The sequence below is a fragment of the Falco punctatus genome, assembly GCF_963210335.1.
Source record: "Falco punctatus genome assembly, chromosome: Z".
In the NCBI taxonomy this organism is placed as follows: domain Eukaryota; kingdom Metazoa; phylum Chordata; class Aves; order Falconiformes; family Falconidae; genus Falco; species Falco punctatus.
This window is the reverse complement of record NC_137586.1, coordinates 46,781,254-46,798,563: the sequence shown is the minus strand read 5'-3', so window position 1 is coordinate 46,798,563 and position 17,310 is coordinate 46,781,254. Positions and strand designations below refer to the sequence as shown.

Here is a 17,310-nt window from a genome sequence, read left to right as displayed (position 1 = left end):
ATCAGATGTGAAGCAAGGGAATGGACAAAGGTTCTGTCTTCACAAAAGACATTTGTGTTCTTTATTCATTTTTTCCCCCTTTCATTATAATTTTGAGTTTTTATGTGGGCTATGATTGCCCTGCCAGTTTCTACTCCTTTCAAGTCTATAATATTCAGGTAATATAAGAAATACTAGATGTTATACTTAATTTTGCTTTTTATTTTTCTTCCAGGTGCTGGATTAAATAATGGCCAGTGGCATTCTGTATCCTTCTCTGTCAAAAGGAATCATATCAGTATAACAGTGGACAACAATGTGACCTCATCTACTCAGGCCTCCATACCTCTGCAGATTTATTCAGGAGATGTTTTCTACTTTGGAGGTGAAATATGTTGTTTATTTATTCTGGTATTATCCCAAAGTTAAACTTCTATTTTTCCTGACATAGCTAATCAAATAATGAGAATTATTTGACTTGCCTCAAGTCTTCTTTGTCTAGCTTGGATATCTCTCAAAGGATCTGGTTGTCAGGGGCTGCTGTGATATTTTTGAGTTTCTGTTTCCTTAAAATTTTATAATGTTGGGTAAAATAAATTACCACGCAGATTCCTTGGTCACTTTATAGAACATCATTTTCTGGTATCATGCTCTGATAACTGAATGTAGTCTGGCTGACAATCAGACAGACACACAAAGATCCCTCTTATTGCACACTTACTGTGTTGCTAAATCTAAGAGTCTTTCAATGGGATGACTTCAAGTTTTCATCTTTAGCGAACGCTTACTTACTTGTGTGAATATCCTCTTTACATGACATACACTCTTTTCTTTTCTTTTCTTTTCTTTTCTTTTCTTTTCTTTTCTTTTCTTTTCTTTTCTTTTCTTTTCTTTTCTTTTCTTTTCTTTTCTTTTCTTTTCTTTTCTTTTCTTTTCATTTTGGAGAATATAACTTGTGCCTAAAACCTGCATTTAGATATCTTCATTTCCCTAGGAATAGTGACAATTATCTGTCACCAAGCGATTTTGTCATTAATCACATATATTATTACTGATAGAGTTGAACAAGTTGTTATGTCTAAATCAGTTGGGAATGAACTACATAACAGTAATGTTAAACAGTATGTGAAAGCATTATTCAACACTAGCCTAATGCTTCATCTCTCAGTAACTCAGATATTAATGACTGAACTATTTATTAATAATTCTCAGATTTCTGAGAAGGTTGAAAAATACATACAAAATTCTAAATGAGTATAAACCAAATCGTTGTCCATAGATCCCTCAAAGCAATAAGCTGTAAATAAGTTTTATGCTCACAAGCAGACTGTAAATATAGGAACTGCTACATGAACATCCATATGACTTTTCACACCTGGCATCCAGCCTCCTTTACTAAACATATCCCTTGACCTGGTTGATGACCAGAGAAAGATACAGAATATTGGCCCTGAACAGCCAGAAAACTTTCCGCCCCCCCTCCCGGCTTTCTGTTTCCTTCCATGTTGCTTCAGGTTCCCACATCTCTGATCAGGTGATTCACAGCATTGCAGGGTTGGTGGCACAGGTGAACAGATCACAAGGGATGTGGACAGTTGCAAAAGGCAACATATTCATTTTAACTGTACAAGTTTATTTCTATTTCTTTTTTGTGGAGGGGGCAAATAATTCCAAGAACACTGAAATTACTAACTGCATATCCACCCTTCAGCTTCTCTGATTTCAGCTTCATAGCTGAAATCAGCAGTTTGTGCATGTTGTACAAACCTGGGGAAAACTAATAGAAGGTTTCTCAGTTTAGCCTATTCTGTATTAACATTTTATATTATATACCACTGTCAAAATGCAAACAATGTGTTTCAACTTTCTTTATAAGTTTATATGAATATTTACCGTGTCTCTATATGCTGCTTGTTAAAACATAAATATTAGCCTTTCAGAAGAGGTAGCCTGAGAACGTGGTAGTTAGTTTCCTTCTTTTAATGAATACAAATTATGCAAGATATCTGTATGCTTAGCTGAGAAAATGTGTAATAAACTTGAAAATACTTAAGCGTTATGTCAGCAGAATTTCTAGTTATGCTATCATAAAAAATAAACTGCCTATCTCAGTTCCTGGAATAATAAACTATTGCAACTATAAGGGAAAAAAAAATATTATTTAATATTGCAATAAGAACATAGGGTAAATTTCATTATTAAAAATTTTCTTCCTATCTTTAATATCCAGACCACAGTTATAAGGAAACCCAATGTCACTAATATTGCCAATGTTTTTTCCCTAACAGAACTAGAAGACAACTTTTAAAAGATAGACATCAAGAAAAAAAATCTGAGACACAGTTTTGTGAAATACCTGAGTGTAAAAAATACAAACTTTTTCTGCCTTCTTTGGTGCTGGTGTTTTTTTGGTTTTTTTTAGTTGTTGGGTGTTTTTTTTAATGAACACCATTGGAAGAATCTCATTCTCACATGAGTGTCAGATTTTTCACCAGAAATGACAGAATTCATTTTAACATTTTATTGTAGAATGTTGTGAAGAATGTAGTTAGACTTCTAATTGGTTTGTGTTACTGCGTGTGGTGCTGTTATATTACATGTATAGGTGTGCTTCTATTTAAACTTTTGCAAGTCCATGGATTTGTTGTTCTTAAAGCAATATAGCAGTTAGATAATAAACATTTTCTTTAGAAAGGTAGCAATAGTTTTGAACAGTTTGGTTCCTCACAAGAATTGAACACACTGAGAATTTATTCACTTATTTCATTTCACATTCTATTGTATATTTCTCAAAAAAAAATATACTATTTATGTTGTTATACATTCAGTTGAATCAATTTACTAGTTTCCACTGTTATTTTGCTTTTCTGTATAGTAAACCTCTGCACTGTCTTTACAGGACTTCAGAAAGTACCCATTAGCCCTGTGGAATAGAGCAGTGTCTTACAAGTCATTACTTCCTAATATCATGAACCGGAAGATCTTTGAATGCTGTGAACCAGAATGCAAATTGCTTGACTAAAATCAAAGAATGGCCCTTGTGTGCCATTCCAGAGCAATATTACCCTTTGGAAGAAAGCCAAATTAAAAAAAAAACAAAACAAAAACAAACATATTTTGTCATGCAATGTTCAGCTGCTGGTGGGAAAAAACGCTCAATGGACACGACAAATCAAATCAGAATCAAAGAAATTTATTGATTTATTAACATTTAAATAATTAGCAGTGAACAAACATTTCAGAATCAGTAACAAAACAGACAAAATACAATATCAGACACTTACAGAACATTATTCATAGGTTGGGTAGGACACCCAGACATTGTCTAGTCCAGCCCTCTGTTCTAAACAATTCTGATTGGATCACGATGTATAGGGCTGTGACCACTCAAATCTTGAACAGCTCCAAGGATGGAATTTTCATAACTCTTCTGGGCAAACTATCCTCATATTCATCACTCTCATGGTGAAAACACTTGTTGCTAATGCCTGATCCAAATTTGCCATTTTTTTTTTAATTTTGTCCTTTGCCTCTTGTACCACCACTGTCCACTTCTTCACCTTCTCTGTATCATTTTATCAGCTAGCTTTACCTTCTCAAGACTGAGCAGACCCAGCTCTCTCAGTCCTTTCTCATAGACCTTGTGCATTCAGCTCCCTGACCATCCTGGAGGCCTCCACTGGACTCACTCCAAGATATTGATGTCTCTCCGTTACTGGGGAGTCCAGAACTTCAGCACTCCGAGTGTGGTCTCACAAGTGCCACACAGAAGGAAGGACCACTTCCCCAGATCTACTGGCTGTGCTCTTGATAATGCAGCCCAGAATGTCACTGGCCTTCTGTACTGCAAGTTCACATTCCTGGCTCATGTCCACCTGTTGGCCACCATAGCCTTTCGGTATGAATCCAGGCAGCTATCCTCCAGATTGGATAGTTGTGTAGACTTGTTCCCTCTCAGATCAAAGACCTTGAACTTGTTCTTACTGACTTCACGGTATTTCTGTCAGCTTATTTCTCCAGCTTCCCAGGTTCCCCTGAGTTGCAGCCCTGCCCTCGGATATTTGATCCCCGCCCCTAGTTTGGTATTAGTCACAGGCTTGCTGAAAGCACACTGTCCCATCACACGGGTCATTAATGAAAGCATTAAACACATAGCTCTTAGTATTGATCTCTGAAGAGCCCTCTGTTCACTAACCATCAGCTGGACTTTTCATCATCAATTGTCCACTTATCCCACCCATATCTCACCAATCTGGTGACAAGGAGGCTATAGAAAACTGTGAGTGGCTTTGTTAAAGCCAAGGTATGAATACTCACTGCTCTCCCTTTGTCCACAGTGTCCATCACCTCAGCAAAGAAAACAAAGAGCTTGGTCAGGCATGTTTTAGCCCTGAAGCTAAAGTTACCCAGTTACCTTCTTGTCCTTCATATGTTTAAAAATGGCTTCTAAGAGGATTTGCTCCATGAACTTGCCAGGGACTGCGGTAAGACTGACTGGCCTCTAGTTTCCTGTGCCCTCTTTCTTGCCTTTCTTGAAGATGGGTATAACATCCTCTCTATTAAGTCATCAAGAAACTCATCAAATTGGCAATTTTAATTGATTATTAGAATGATAATGGCTTCACAATGACAATGGCAATTGTTGCAATGACACTGGCCATCTCTTGCAGCACCCTCAGGTGCCCCTTGGACTCTTTCTTCCTTTATTGTGGGTACTGCTTACTTTCTTCATAGTCTGCCAGGACATGGGAAATCTAACAATTAGTTTTACCAGTGAAGACAAGAAAAAACGCCTTGCACAAATCAGTTCTTCCCAAGACCCTTGTCACTAAGTCTCCTGCCCCATGGAGTAGTGCACCCATAATCTCCTTAGCTTTTCTTTTGCTGCTGTTGTACCTATAGAAACCTTTTTGTTGTATTTCGCCTTCCTTGACAGTTTTAACTCCACCTGAAGTCTGGATTTCCTAATTGCATTCTTAGATATACAAGTAATATCTTTGTATTGCCCTCCAAATTGCATGTCCATTTCCACCTTTTGTGCACTTTCTTTTTGTGTTTGCACTCACTCAGGAACTCTATGTTTAAGTTTTCAGGCCTTCTGACACACTTTCTTGATTATTTTGGTATCGGTCTGGACTTTTCTTATGCTCCAAAGAGATTTTTGTTGAAAAATATCCAACTCTTTTGCTCTCCAAGGCAGTTTCCAACAGGATCCTCAAAACAGGCCCTGAAGAGACCAACACTGACTTTTCTGGAGTCCATGATTGTAATTCCATTTTTTCCTTGTTCTCTTCTCTGTGGATCACAAAATTCACAGTCTTGTGTTTGCTGCCCTTGACCTTCACATTTTCAACGATCTCTTCCTTGTCTACAGATAGCAGGTCCAACAGAGAATCTCCCCTAGTTGAATCATTAATGACCTCCATTAAGAAATTGTCTTCAGTACTTTCCAGAATCTTCTGGAGAGCTTGATAAATTAAAATCACTTCTTAGAAACTAACTTTTGATTAATTGGACTTCAGTTGTGACTTAAAACTTGTCCAAATCATGTGCACATTGCATTGTAATCTAACATTTTATGACTAAAGTCAGTCAGTCAATCTGTTCACATCTTGTTTCCACTCATTGCTTTGGAACGGCTGCTTGGGTTATCCTTTACCCAAATTTTTAGTGATGCTTCTGCATTTGCTTTAAATACATTAAGACTGCACATAATTATTTCTTTACAGTTGCTCCACCGCTCCTAATGAGAAGAGCTTCTGGCTAAATTCTTCTACCCACAAAGTTTACAACACCTGGAGATTTTGAAAGTTCAGTCTAATTTTGGAATATATAAATATTTCAATATTTTTTTCAGCTCCAGGTTTTATGCTTCTTTCAGGCTGCCCTAGCAGTGGAAATATTTCTGAATGTAATACCTCATTTGGTGGCTTTCAAGGATGCATGCGACTCATTTCTATTGGTAACAAAGCAGTGGATATGATCTCAGTTCAGCAAAATCTTTTTGGCAATTTCAGTGACCTTCAGATAGATTTATGTGGCATAATAGACAGGTAAGAAAATAATATTTACTCATTTATTTGCTCATTTGAATGTTTTGTTTCCAATACTGACTTGATGACAAAGAACAGAACACTTAGCAAATGACATGCTTCTTCTTTTGTGACAACTCAAAACTCCAGAATAAACACAGTATACACAGCACAAGAATTAGATTTCCATGCACTGCAAATAAAATCCAAGTAATTTTGGTTAAAATTGTTTGACATTTCTGACCACTTTTAAATATTCTAATTTTTTTTCAAATAAAACTATATATAAAATCCACCTCCTGTGACTTGTAGTCCCATTCACCCTTTGAAATGCTACATCCTTTATAAGTTGTTACTGCTTCTTGTATTCTATCAATCCAGAAACACAGTAGATAGTACTCAGCACAGTGAGTAAGCAATCATTCCTAGGCTGTGGTCACAACTAATATCATAACTTGCAATAGATAGAATTACCATTTATCTGAGACTGACTAGTTGGAGTGGCTCCCTCTGCAGGGAGGAAAGACTATATACCTTTCCTGAGAGATCAAAATGTTTGATGGACAGATGTTGTTGGAATTCATTGAGAAGGCAGAGGATGAGCCAAAAGGAGTGTTGTAGAATGACAGAGGCTGCTGAGAAGAAAGGGAGAGACACACAAATGGTAAATGGAAGAAAAAGGTTTCTGCTGTAGACTCTGGAGAATGAAGTCACAGGCATCTGTGCAAAGTCTGATTAAATCCAGAAATGATTGCCTTGGACTAAGCTGAAAACTGTACCGAAATGACACAACAGGCAGGGTAAAATTTTGCTTGGAAACACTTCTCCCCCACCCCCTAAATTTCTAGTCCTCAACAGTTGCCTTTTGATCTAAAAAATTCTGGCCTTTGAATTATAAGACATTAAAAAATTGCTCTCTTTGGAGAAAACATTGTAAGCAGAAATCTGCTTCAAGACCATAGCCAATTTCAGGTTCAGTCACGCTGACATATTTCAGTGACCTGCCTTCCATTCACAGAGATAACACAGTATACTTCTATTCAGGTTATTATTTTGAAGAAAGTCACAGCATCTTGTAGATCAAAGACAAAAATAATACTAGATCTTTACTTAATTGTTCATAAAAGGTTACAGAAAGAAACCTCCAAAAGGAGGCTAAATCTGCTTACAACATGATCCTTTCAATCAGGTTGCAATGTATATTCTCACTAATCTTTCTACATCTATCATGTCTTAAGAACATACAGGGTTGCATATATATTATTCTTTGTGCTAATCTATCCCTTACTGAATTAATCCTGACTTTGCAGTAGGCATTAAGTGTGATAAAAGTGTGACAAAACAGGGTTTGGACTCAGTTAAAACTTTAGTTCATAACTTGTCAGGGACTTGTATTTGGAATGCAGCATGCGTGTCAGTTTCTCTTTAGCTTTCTCACACCCTACTGCTTTTGACTCATTTTCTCACTTTCCAAACTTCTTTCACTGTCCCCTTCATCTGCTCTCTGAATAGACCTCATAAAACTTCCTTCCAGCTTCTAAAGCACTGTATCACTGCTGGTTTTTAAACTCTGGAATGGAACTTATTCCATTTCTATTACAATGCTTGCTTTTTTTATTGTAGTAAGGAGGTAGAATGAAGAACAGAACCAGATCAAAATATACAAAATACTCTGCATATCACTTTAGTAAAACACATTAAAGGACATCTAAGCAAGATTATGAGTGGAAGACATCACCAAATTTGTTCAAAATATAATGCCATTTTGTGTCTCTGATTTTCCATGGATTTTTCAATGTACGGTCTAACTGGGTACCTCTCAAAATGCATATTTCAGAGCTGTGATTTAGGAACCATCTCTTCCTCCATGAACACAGAGATGTTTTACCTAAATTTTTAAAGCATGATAGTACATTTTTACATGTAGTGATTCCAGTTCCTTTCAGCTTTTCAATGGGTATAGTATGTAAGTGTGTACATGTGGGTTTTAAAAAATAAATTTCTGTGTATAAATATGTACAAAGTCACTCTGTGAATCTCAGGATATAGAAATCCAGTATTATTTGCAGTATTCCAGATGTCATAAAATTTGTCTTTTATTCATAGCAAGGTCAGTTTATTCAGAACTGCACCCTACCTTTTTGTTTGTTTGGTTGGTTGGTTTTTGTTTTCTTTTGCCTTTAAGCGCTGCATCAAAGGAGTTAGGCTTATATATAGCCTTTCCTCATATTTTTATCTTGATGATTTTTTATAGCATATGAAGATAGTTACCATCTTTATTTTAGGTTAATACCACTACCCTCTGTTGTTTTGTTTGCTTGTTTTTTTCAGTATAGACTTGTGTAAGCTACTTAGCTCCCCAGCCATAGTATTTTTTCAAAGTGTTTTTATTATTTTCTGACATCGTATTAATTTTTTTTAGTTAATGTTACTCTCATAGTTCATCAAAATTATGTGTTATTTACCATGATAAATGATATCAAAGAAAGAACAAAAGTCTTTATGGAAGTTTTTTGATTGGGTGGTTTTCTTTTTTCTCTAAAATTTCTTCATTTTAATACATAACTTCTTATATCTTGAGAACTGCAACTTTCTTGCACTAGCTTTGCTAGGTTTAATTTTCAGCTTTCAGCATGCTTAGCATATGTCTTCCTAACTTATCAAAATAGAAATTTAATCCACCTATTTTCATCAATTTCATTACACTCATTATCTTTTATTTCAAAACTGACTGCTTTTAAAAAGCATTCCTGGTCTTATGCTAGTGGCTCCAGGGACTGTTTCTTTCCAGTTTCCCTACACAGTCTCATACCATTTAATATCTGCAGCTTATCATATGGAACAAAATTAATGATTCTCTTTATTAAACTAATTCTGCATCTCACCCTGAATCCCAAAAGATAAGGTACATTCTTCTTTGCCAACACTGAAATTGCCTACACGTATTAAACAGTTTCTAATAGTAGCTTGTTTATCTTGTGCACTGTAACATTTGTGAAATTTTTTTTTTTTTGCTATAATGATTTCTATTTCTCTTTGATTGCTTTAAGCTAAAGTAATCAGCATTTTTGACATTGTGTTCCTGATGGCAGATATCACTGTGTTGTGATTTAACCCCAGCCAGTAATTAAGTGCCACACAGCCACTCGCTCACTCCCACCTCACCCAGAAAGATGGGAAGAAAAATTGGAAAGGAATGTAAAGCTCAAGGGTTGAGATAAGAACAATATAAAAATTGAAATAAAATAAAAAATAAAGAACAATAATAATAATAACAATAACAGTTATAACGAAAAGGAGGGAGAGGGGGAGAGAAATGAAATCCAAAGGGAAGGGAGAAAAGAAGTGATGCACAATACAATTGCTCAGCACCTACTGACTGATGCCCAGACTGTCCCTCAGAAATGATCAGCAGGCCTTGGACAAACCACCCCACCCACCTCACCCTTCCCCAAGTTTATATACGAAGCATGACACCCCATGGTATGGAATACCTCCTCAGCTAGATTGGATGACCTGTCCTGGCTGTGCCCCCTCCCAATGTCCCATGCCACTCCAGAGCTCTCACTGGCAGGGCCTGAGAAACTGAAAAGTCCTTGATTTAGTGTAAACATCACCCAGCAACAACCAAAACCATCCATGTGCTGTCAGTGTTGTTCTCACACCAAATATAAAGCACAGCACTGCACCAGCTACTGAGAAGAAAATTAACTCTGTCCCAGCTGAAGCTGGACACACCTTTACAGCAGAGGGCAAACAAACCATTTGTTTGTCTCGGAGTCTTTATGGGAATCTTTGCATCTGCAATTCCAAACAGTAATGCATGACCCAAATTCTGGGGTTAATGATTTTTTTGTAGTAGAAAAAATAGACCATTAATTGTAATAGTTTTACATGTTTAAAATGAATGAATAAAAATAAGAATTACTGTTTTACATAGTGATCAGAATTGATATGCAATAGTAAATGAACTGAAAATAATTCTATTGAGTCCATTCTTTATCTCATATATATATATATATTTATATACACACACAGAAATTTCACATATATATTTATCAGTTTTACAATCCTTATTGACAGATGGTTGGTTTATCATTCATCTGTTCATTAGGATATAATTTATTAACCTGTTCTTTTTAAATGAAAAAATTCCCTACCATTTTCTTATTTGAAATTTTCTTACTTCAATAAAATTTCCAATTCCTCCTCTTATGTTTAAATTATTATGACTCTTTCCAGTCATATGACTCTTTTCCAGACTCTTTCTTTTCCCTCTTTATCAAAAGTATATTCATGTTCTGGATCTGTGTTCTTCTTTGAGTATTAGCTTATGATTATTATTAGCCTGCTGCCTTAGTTTTAAATCATATATATTTTCAAATGTCATACACTTAAAAACATATTACCAAGTACTATATGGTAAATGTTTAATCAGCTGTTTTTTTTCTGGTTTAAGCAAACATGGCGATGAATCCAAAAGTATTAGAAATACAAATATTTTTGTAAGAAGATTAGTTCAGAGGAAACACTATTCTAAATATTGCTTTGGGTAGGGTCAAAGCATATAGTGTAATTATTGTGTCACTTTGATGTAGCTAGGGATTAATTTTTATTATACGTTCTGAAACAGAAGAAAGATGTAAAATCTAATGTTAAAAGATTTAAATTATTTTCTAAATTATTTTCACTTCTATTAAAGTTGATTCAAGCATTATCAACTTCATCTAAGCTTTTCATCTTGTGAACACTATTAGGAAGATTAATTAATACAGACAGGGAGTCAATACGAGTGGAAACCATGTAAATCACTTACAATTTTGGCATAATAATGTCTTTATCAAAAAGGAATAAGAGAAGAAAAACTATGATTTAAATACATGCAAGCAGAGAAACTGTCAGAGGATGCACTGATAGTCCTGAACGGCAGTTATGTTAGAGGAGATGTATATTTATAATAACTGATGAAAAGTCATACCCATAGAAAGCAAAATTAAACATTTATCCTAAGAATTACTATGCTTATTTATAGAATTCCTTCAATATATTTAATATCAAAGTAATTGTAAACCCTGTTCATAAAGTTCATTTTTATGTTCCAGACCAGAGCTCATTGAGACATATATCATCTAGACTTACCTTATAAATACATACTGAGAGTGATATAATCAATACAAGATCACTCTTTTACTAGCAAAAATGTCAATTATTTCCTTTAAAACAAGTGACCTATATAACTTTAAGCACTTTAACTATGTTTTATTGCTTTTATTTTTTTTTTTCTGCCTTTTCTGTAAACCTCTGCTTGTCCTTGTTTATTAATATGAAAGGAAGACAAAATTACCTCAGAGTCAGTAGGAGTGAATATACAAAGGCCCTGCATTATTTATAGGGTAGATCTGTGAAGTACTGGACCTACTACAATTGTAATTTAATACCCTCCTAAGATTTCTTGAATTAATTAAAAGGTATTTTAAGGTACTGTGAATATTTATGGGTCTGTTTTCTTTCTTCTGTGGTTAATATCAACAATAAAACCTTTTTGTACCTTCTGAGCTGTATCACATACACTCACTGCAAGTAGAATGTTAACTAATTTCTAAGATGAAAAGCTAGTAAGTAATTGGTTAAACCGTGCTACTCAATTTCAGTATATTTTCAGCTCTGTTTATAAAAAAAGTTAATTTTTCTTTTCTACATCTCTTGCAATCTTTTATACTTAGGTATAGGGCTGCAGTCTTAACCATTAAGCAGTTACAGCCAAATTTTCTTTGTAGTCAGCAATTGTAAATTCAGAAGGCGGCTATCAAAATTCTTCAGGTTTCTGCTTATATCACCAGAATGAAAACTGACTACTGGTAGTTGTCTCCTGTGATGGAACTGACACACTGAATATTTTACTCTTTCTAGGACAGGAAGTAACCATGCTTTTAGAAAATGAATTAGTTCTCCAGTACTATAGTTAGTTTTATTTGTTATGTGATTCTTTTTTTAAAAAAAAAATCTATTGGCTTTAGAAGGACACAAAGAAATGTGTTGTGATGCTGCTTTTTTGTGACACATCTTATTGAAGATGTCCTATTGGTTGCAAAACTTGCCAGTCAATTATCAGCACTTAAATCTTCCATCAGTTTATCAATCTATAGTGAATTGCAGATAGTTAAAGTAACATTTATCATTCTTATACTTTATTTCTGTTCTCACAGGCTTATTGCATAATTAATATATTTATTATATGCAATAGGAATAGTGGGGAAGATGGAGGGAAATTACCTTAATTTTCTAGTAATTATATTGACATCTCCCAAGAGAGATTGAAGACTTCTTTGATGCTTTTATATTTCTCTCCCATGATTTTGCTTCTCTTGGTAAGTACAACTGACATAAATGAATGGAAAAAAAGTGAAAATGCTTTCTTTTTCATTTTAGGTGTTTGCCTAATTACTGTGAACATGGTGGTGAGTGCTCACAATCCTGGAACAACTTCTACTGCAACTGTGTCAATACTGGTTACAAGGGAGCAACTTGCCATTATCGTAAGTCTGAGATGTTTCCTGGCTATGTTTTTATTTCTGATTGAATTTTTTCACCACAAAACCGTATATTTGTACTGATAATTCATATTAAAAGATTTTTCAGTCATGTAAATATTCATAAGTTGGTTCAAAGAAAGGCCTTGGGAATTTAAAATACATAACAGCAAAAACCTATTGAAAGTTCTCATGCTTACCTGTGGCTGTTTCACATAGTCATGGTTTAACCTCAGCTGCCAGCTAAGTACCCACAGCCACTCACTCACTTCTTCCCAGTGGCATGGGAAAAAGAATCAGATGTGTAAAAGTAAGAAAACTTGTGGTCTGAGACAGAAACAGTTCAATAGGTAAAGCTAAAGCCATGCATGCAAGCAAAGCAAAACAAGGAGTTCATTGACTAGTCTGATCAGCCATCTCTAGGAAAGCAGGGCTCTGTCATGTGTAACCCTTACTTGGGAGGACAAACGCCACTACTACAAACATCCCCCCTTCCTTTCTTCTTCCCTCAGCTTTATATGCCGAGTATGATGTCATACGATATGGGATATCCCTTTGGTCAGTTGTGGTCAGCTGTCCCAGTTGCGTTCCCTCTAACTTCTTGTACACTCCCAACCTATTCGCAGGTGGGGCAGGGTAAGAAGCAGAAAAGGCCTTGACTTTGTTTAGACAATTTTTGCTCAGCAATATCCAAGACAACTCTGCATTATCAACACTTTCCAGCACAAATCCAAAACATAATCGCATACAAGCTACTATGAGAACATATTATCCCAGCCAAAACCAGCAAACACATTTTTCATAATTTACACAAGATGGTCAGTAACATCCTGGTCCATCCATATACTTCCACTTTCTGGATCAGCAAATATTTTAGAAATGTGTTTAATTCATTTTTATTCATCACAACAAATATTAATTTATTTATTTATGAGACAATGAGGCTCTACTCATGTTCAAAGGTAATCACATCCTAAGCCCTAAACACATGTTGATGTGGTTTGCTGAATCAGAAGTAGACAAGGAGAAATTAAAAAAAAAAAAAAAAAAAAAAAAAAGTTGAAACTAAGGTAACTAATTTCACAGGAGATGCTCCACATTTATACTGCTTTAAGAATGTTCTGGGAAGCAGAAAAAATCATTACTCTGGGCTTCATTATATGCTTCTAATACCTACAAATCTTTATGAAACTTCACAGATAATTTAAGAAAATTACAAAGACTGCCCTAATGGTCAGATAAATAATTCTGTCTTTATAAATTATTCTTATAAAATCTGTACAGTCCTTGTTGGCAGATTTTCTGAAAAGGATGTATGTCTACACACCTGGAATTTCTGGAGAAATCACTGATTTTAGAAGACTGTCTATTAAATCTCAGTTGTACAGAGTCAAAAACAGTGATGACCTTTCCAGTAATGCCTTAATTGTAAAGAACACAGTGGCATAAATAACAATTTTAAGAACATTTGTGTAACAAAGAAAGGATGCCAATAGTACAGATGCTTTTGAATACTACACTGTATAATATAGATCTATGAAAAGCCCAAAGTAAAGATGGTGATTTCATTCATTATAATTTGAAAAAGTGTGTGTTGAATCAACTGATTATGTCTATGAGGAGAGGTGAAAGCTGTGGTTTCCTAGTGATTGGGACACTGTAAGAAATGTAATATGATGAGTGATTGAATTCTTAGTCATTGTAAAAAATACATACAAAAGTCTTCCAAGATGTTTATGGTTAATAAAATGTAGTATCTATGGATATCAAATAAAAGACGCCTAGTAGTGGATTTTAGTTATTTTAATACTGAATTCAAATCAAGAACCTAGGATAATTTTTGGCCATATCATCACACTTGTATCATTTAAAAAAAAATAAAAATCCCTTGAATTCTCAAAAAAATGTTATTCATTATAAACTTAGAAATAAGTTACTGATCTGAAAATATTAGTATACAAGCTACCATGTTCATAGAACTATTAATGAGTAATTGAATCTCTTTTGTCATGTTTAAATTTAACTAAGTAACTATTTACTGTAAGGAAACATAAAATTCCATTTGAAAATTACAAAAACTGTGCATTCTGACTATTTCATAGAGTAAACAATCTAAGTGAATCTTTTTGATAGTTGTTGCCACATAATGGCAGTAACCATTAGGCAAAAGGTGCAAAGATCACACTCTTGCAAAACTTATCTTCTTTCTAAAAAACAGCACCTCTTTTGGATTACTGTGCTAGTACTTTATAGCTTTTTTAAAAAAAATCCAATAAACGGAATTTTTATAGATCAAAATCTTCTAGACTGTTAATAGTTATTGTGGAGTTATGTTTTATTTGTATAGCACTCATAACTTTTTTTTTTTTTTTTTTTAATCTAACAGCTCTTTTGGCAGAGTGTTTTCAAGTTTTGATAATAGCTGATAGAGCACACATTTTACTTTTGAAAAGAAAGACCAGAACAGTATGGCTGCTCAATAGCAATAGAGTGGTTAAATGAGAAGTTAGGTTAATGCGGTCTAGCTGTGACATTATCATCAGTGTTTCCTGTCTAAGTACAGAGGTAGACTCATAAGTCCTTTTTCTCATGTTTTTGATCATAAAGTCATCACAGACTTTTATTCAGGCCTTGAATGATATAAAGTATACATGAAATGGGAGTAAGAATCTGCATTTTGAGTTTGCTTGTTTAGTTCTTTTACTGGAGTCTCTGACAAGCCATTTGCCTTTCTATTTAAAAAGGGGGGAAAAAATAAGAAATATAAGAGACAAAAAATGCCAAGAGACAATCAGAACACCTAGAAACAGTGCCTACTTTCTGTTACATGAATAAAAACAACAAAAATCTGATCAGGTTGAGGGAGGTAGTGTTTGTTTTCTCAAACTCTGATTACCAGGATGTAAGTAATACCCTTTGTATTCACATTACTTGGCAAATTTCACAACCATTTACTCACCCACATTTCACAGTTTCCTCCATGAATTTTCCAGCCTGAAATACAGAAGAAAATGTTTGAAAATACCCCTTGGAATCTCCCTGATAAATAAAACCCAGTATACTTTGTAAATTCAAATGAAAGTATAGTTTTGGTTATGTGATTTCTTCTATATTCCTTATCATTGAACACACACAACTTCTGTTCCCCATTCACAGGCTTCATGCACTATTTTTTTTAATTCTCTGAATAAAATGTAAATTATGCCATTACATTTCTGATGGAATGTGTTCTTTTACAGCCATCTATGAGCAATCATGTGAAGCCTATAAGCACAGAGGGAACACTTCAGGCTTTTACAATATTGATTCAGATGGAAGTGGCCCCTTGGGACCATTTCTTGTATACTGTAATATGACAGGTGAGGTGATAAACTTCCTTTACTTACAGCTGGGTCTGTATGCATGCTCATTATATTGCAACATGAATTATCATGTAAGAAGCTTCTGTAGCTCTTAAGCTTAATGTATACATGCACAACAAAATGAAGGTGACTCCTTAGCTCAGAATACTGGCAGAGAAATTAGGCAGAGAAATTAAAATAATAACAGGATTCAGGCTGTGAAGCTAACACTGCATTCCTGTTGTGTTTTTCGTAAATCAGACATGTGTTCCATATGGAGACAATGTCATACCAGTTATTTTTTGGGGAGCAACTTTGTTTTCATTGAAGTTACAACCTCTTGAGAATATTTAAAGAAATGAGAGATAAGTTAATGTTTTACGAGAAAATTTGCAATTTTTCCCTATAGCTTTCTGAAAAATTGCAGTTTACAACTGGTCTTTGTTATGAGGAATATAGACATTAAACTTCATTTTTCTAAGTGCAAGTACTTCTTTTGGAGAATGCAAATGCAACCAGTGGAACCCTCGCAGCTTCACCTTCAGGCACCTTGCCTCCTCTTCTGCACCCACTTCTTTGTATCTGACCATTTATATCACCATAAGTTTTAGACATGAAAGTCTGTTGTCAGTCTGCTTTTTAACAAACCAGTTGATATTTATGTATGCCTGTTTGTATATGTCCTTTCAATGAAGCTTGCGTTTAAATGTAATTTTGAAATTCATTATTGTTTTATGTGTGGCTGTTTCCTTTTTTTTTTACTTACCTTCTCTTTATTTGAATTGCTTTTCTGTCAAAATGATGGAAACACTTTATTGTTTTATGTGACAAAAACATATTTTTACACAGTTAGAACTATTAAAAGACTACATGAATAAGCTGCATTTGAATTTGGTTGAGGTATGTCCTAGTCCTAAATGTTGAGAACTTGACTTAGAAATCTTATCACAAGCTTTTGATGTTGGTTTCTAAACAGTTTGTGGTCACATCTGTTTCTTGAGAAACTGACAGGACTCTCTCTGTCCATGGTGTTTGTTGATTTTCACAGCAATCTAAAGAATTCTTATTTTATGTGGTGAAATAATAGAATTATAATTTCAATCAGTCTGTGCAATTTAAGTACTCTCATCTTGTCAGCTCCTGACTTTGACTTCTACAGTGAATTGTGCTAGCTCAAGGTGGGCACACTTCAGATTGGCACAGACCCTTAAAAAGAAATATCCTATGAGACTAAAAGAGACCAAAGAATCATGGCAGAAAGATGGCAATTTTTAAAAGTGTGTATAACACTCCAGGGTACAGTGTAGTGTCTGATTTATCCTTGTGTACCCATGAACAGCTGTTAGTGTTTTCCTCAGTCACTCCTTATTCACCACATTAAGCAAACATCATTGATCAGTTCTTCTCAAGGCGGGGCCTGACAGGCTG

General features: G+C 34.8%; 1 protein-coding gene across 1 annotated transcript in view; it reads left to right on the top strand.

The window, feature by feature from the left end:
* Positions 1 to 17,310, top strand: part of CNTNAP4 (contactin associated protein family member 4) — a 275,901-nt gene that overhangs the window by 204,511 nt on the left and 54,080 nt on the right. The window contains exons 9-12 of the mRNA XM_080373008.1: positions 215 to 364; positions 5,861 to 6,032; positions 12,441 to 12,547; positions 15,781 to 15,900. Of these exons, the coding sequence (XP_080229134.1) occupies positions 215 to 364; positions 5,861 to 6,032; positions 12,441 to 12,547; positions 15,781 to 15,900 (549 nt within the window). The remainder of the gene's footprint in view (positions 1 to 214; positions 365 to 5,860; positions 6,033 to 12,440; positions 12,548 to 15,780; positions 15,901 to 17,310) is intronic.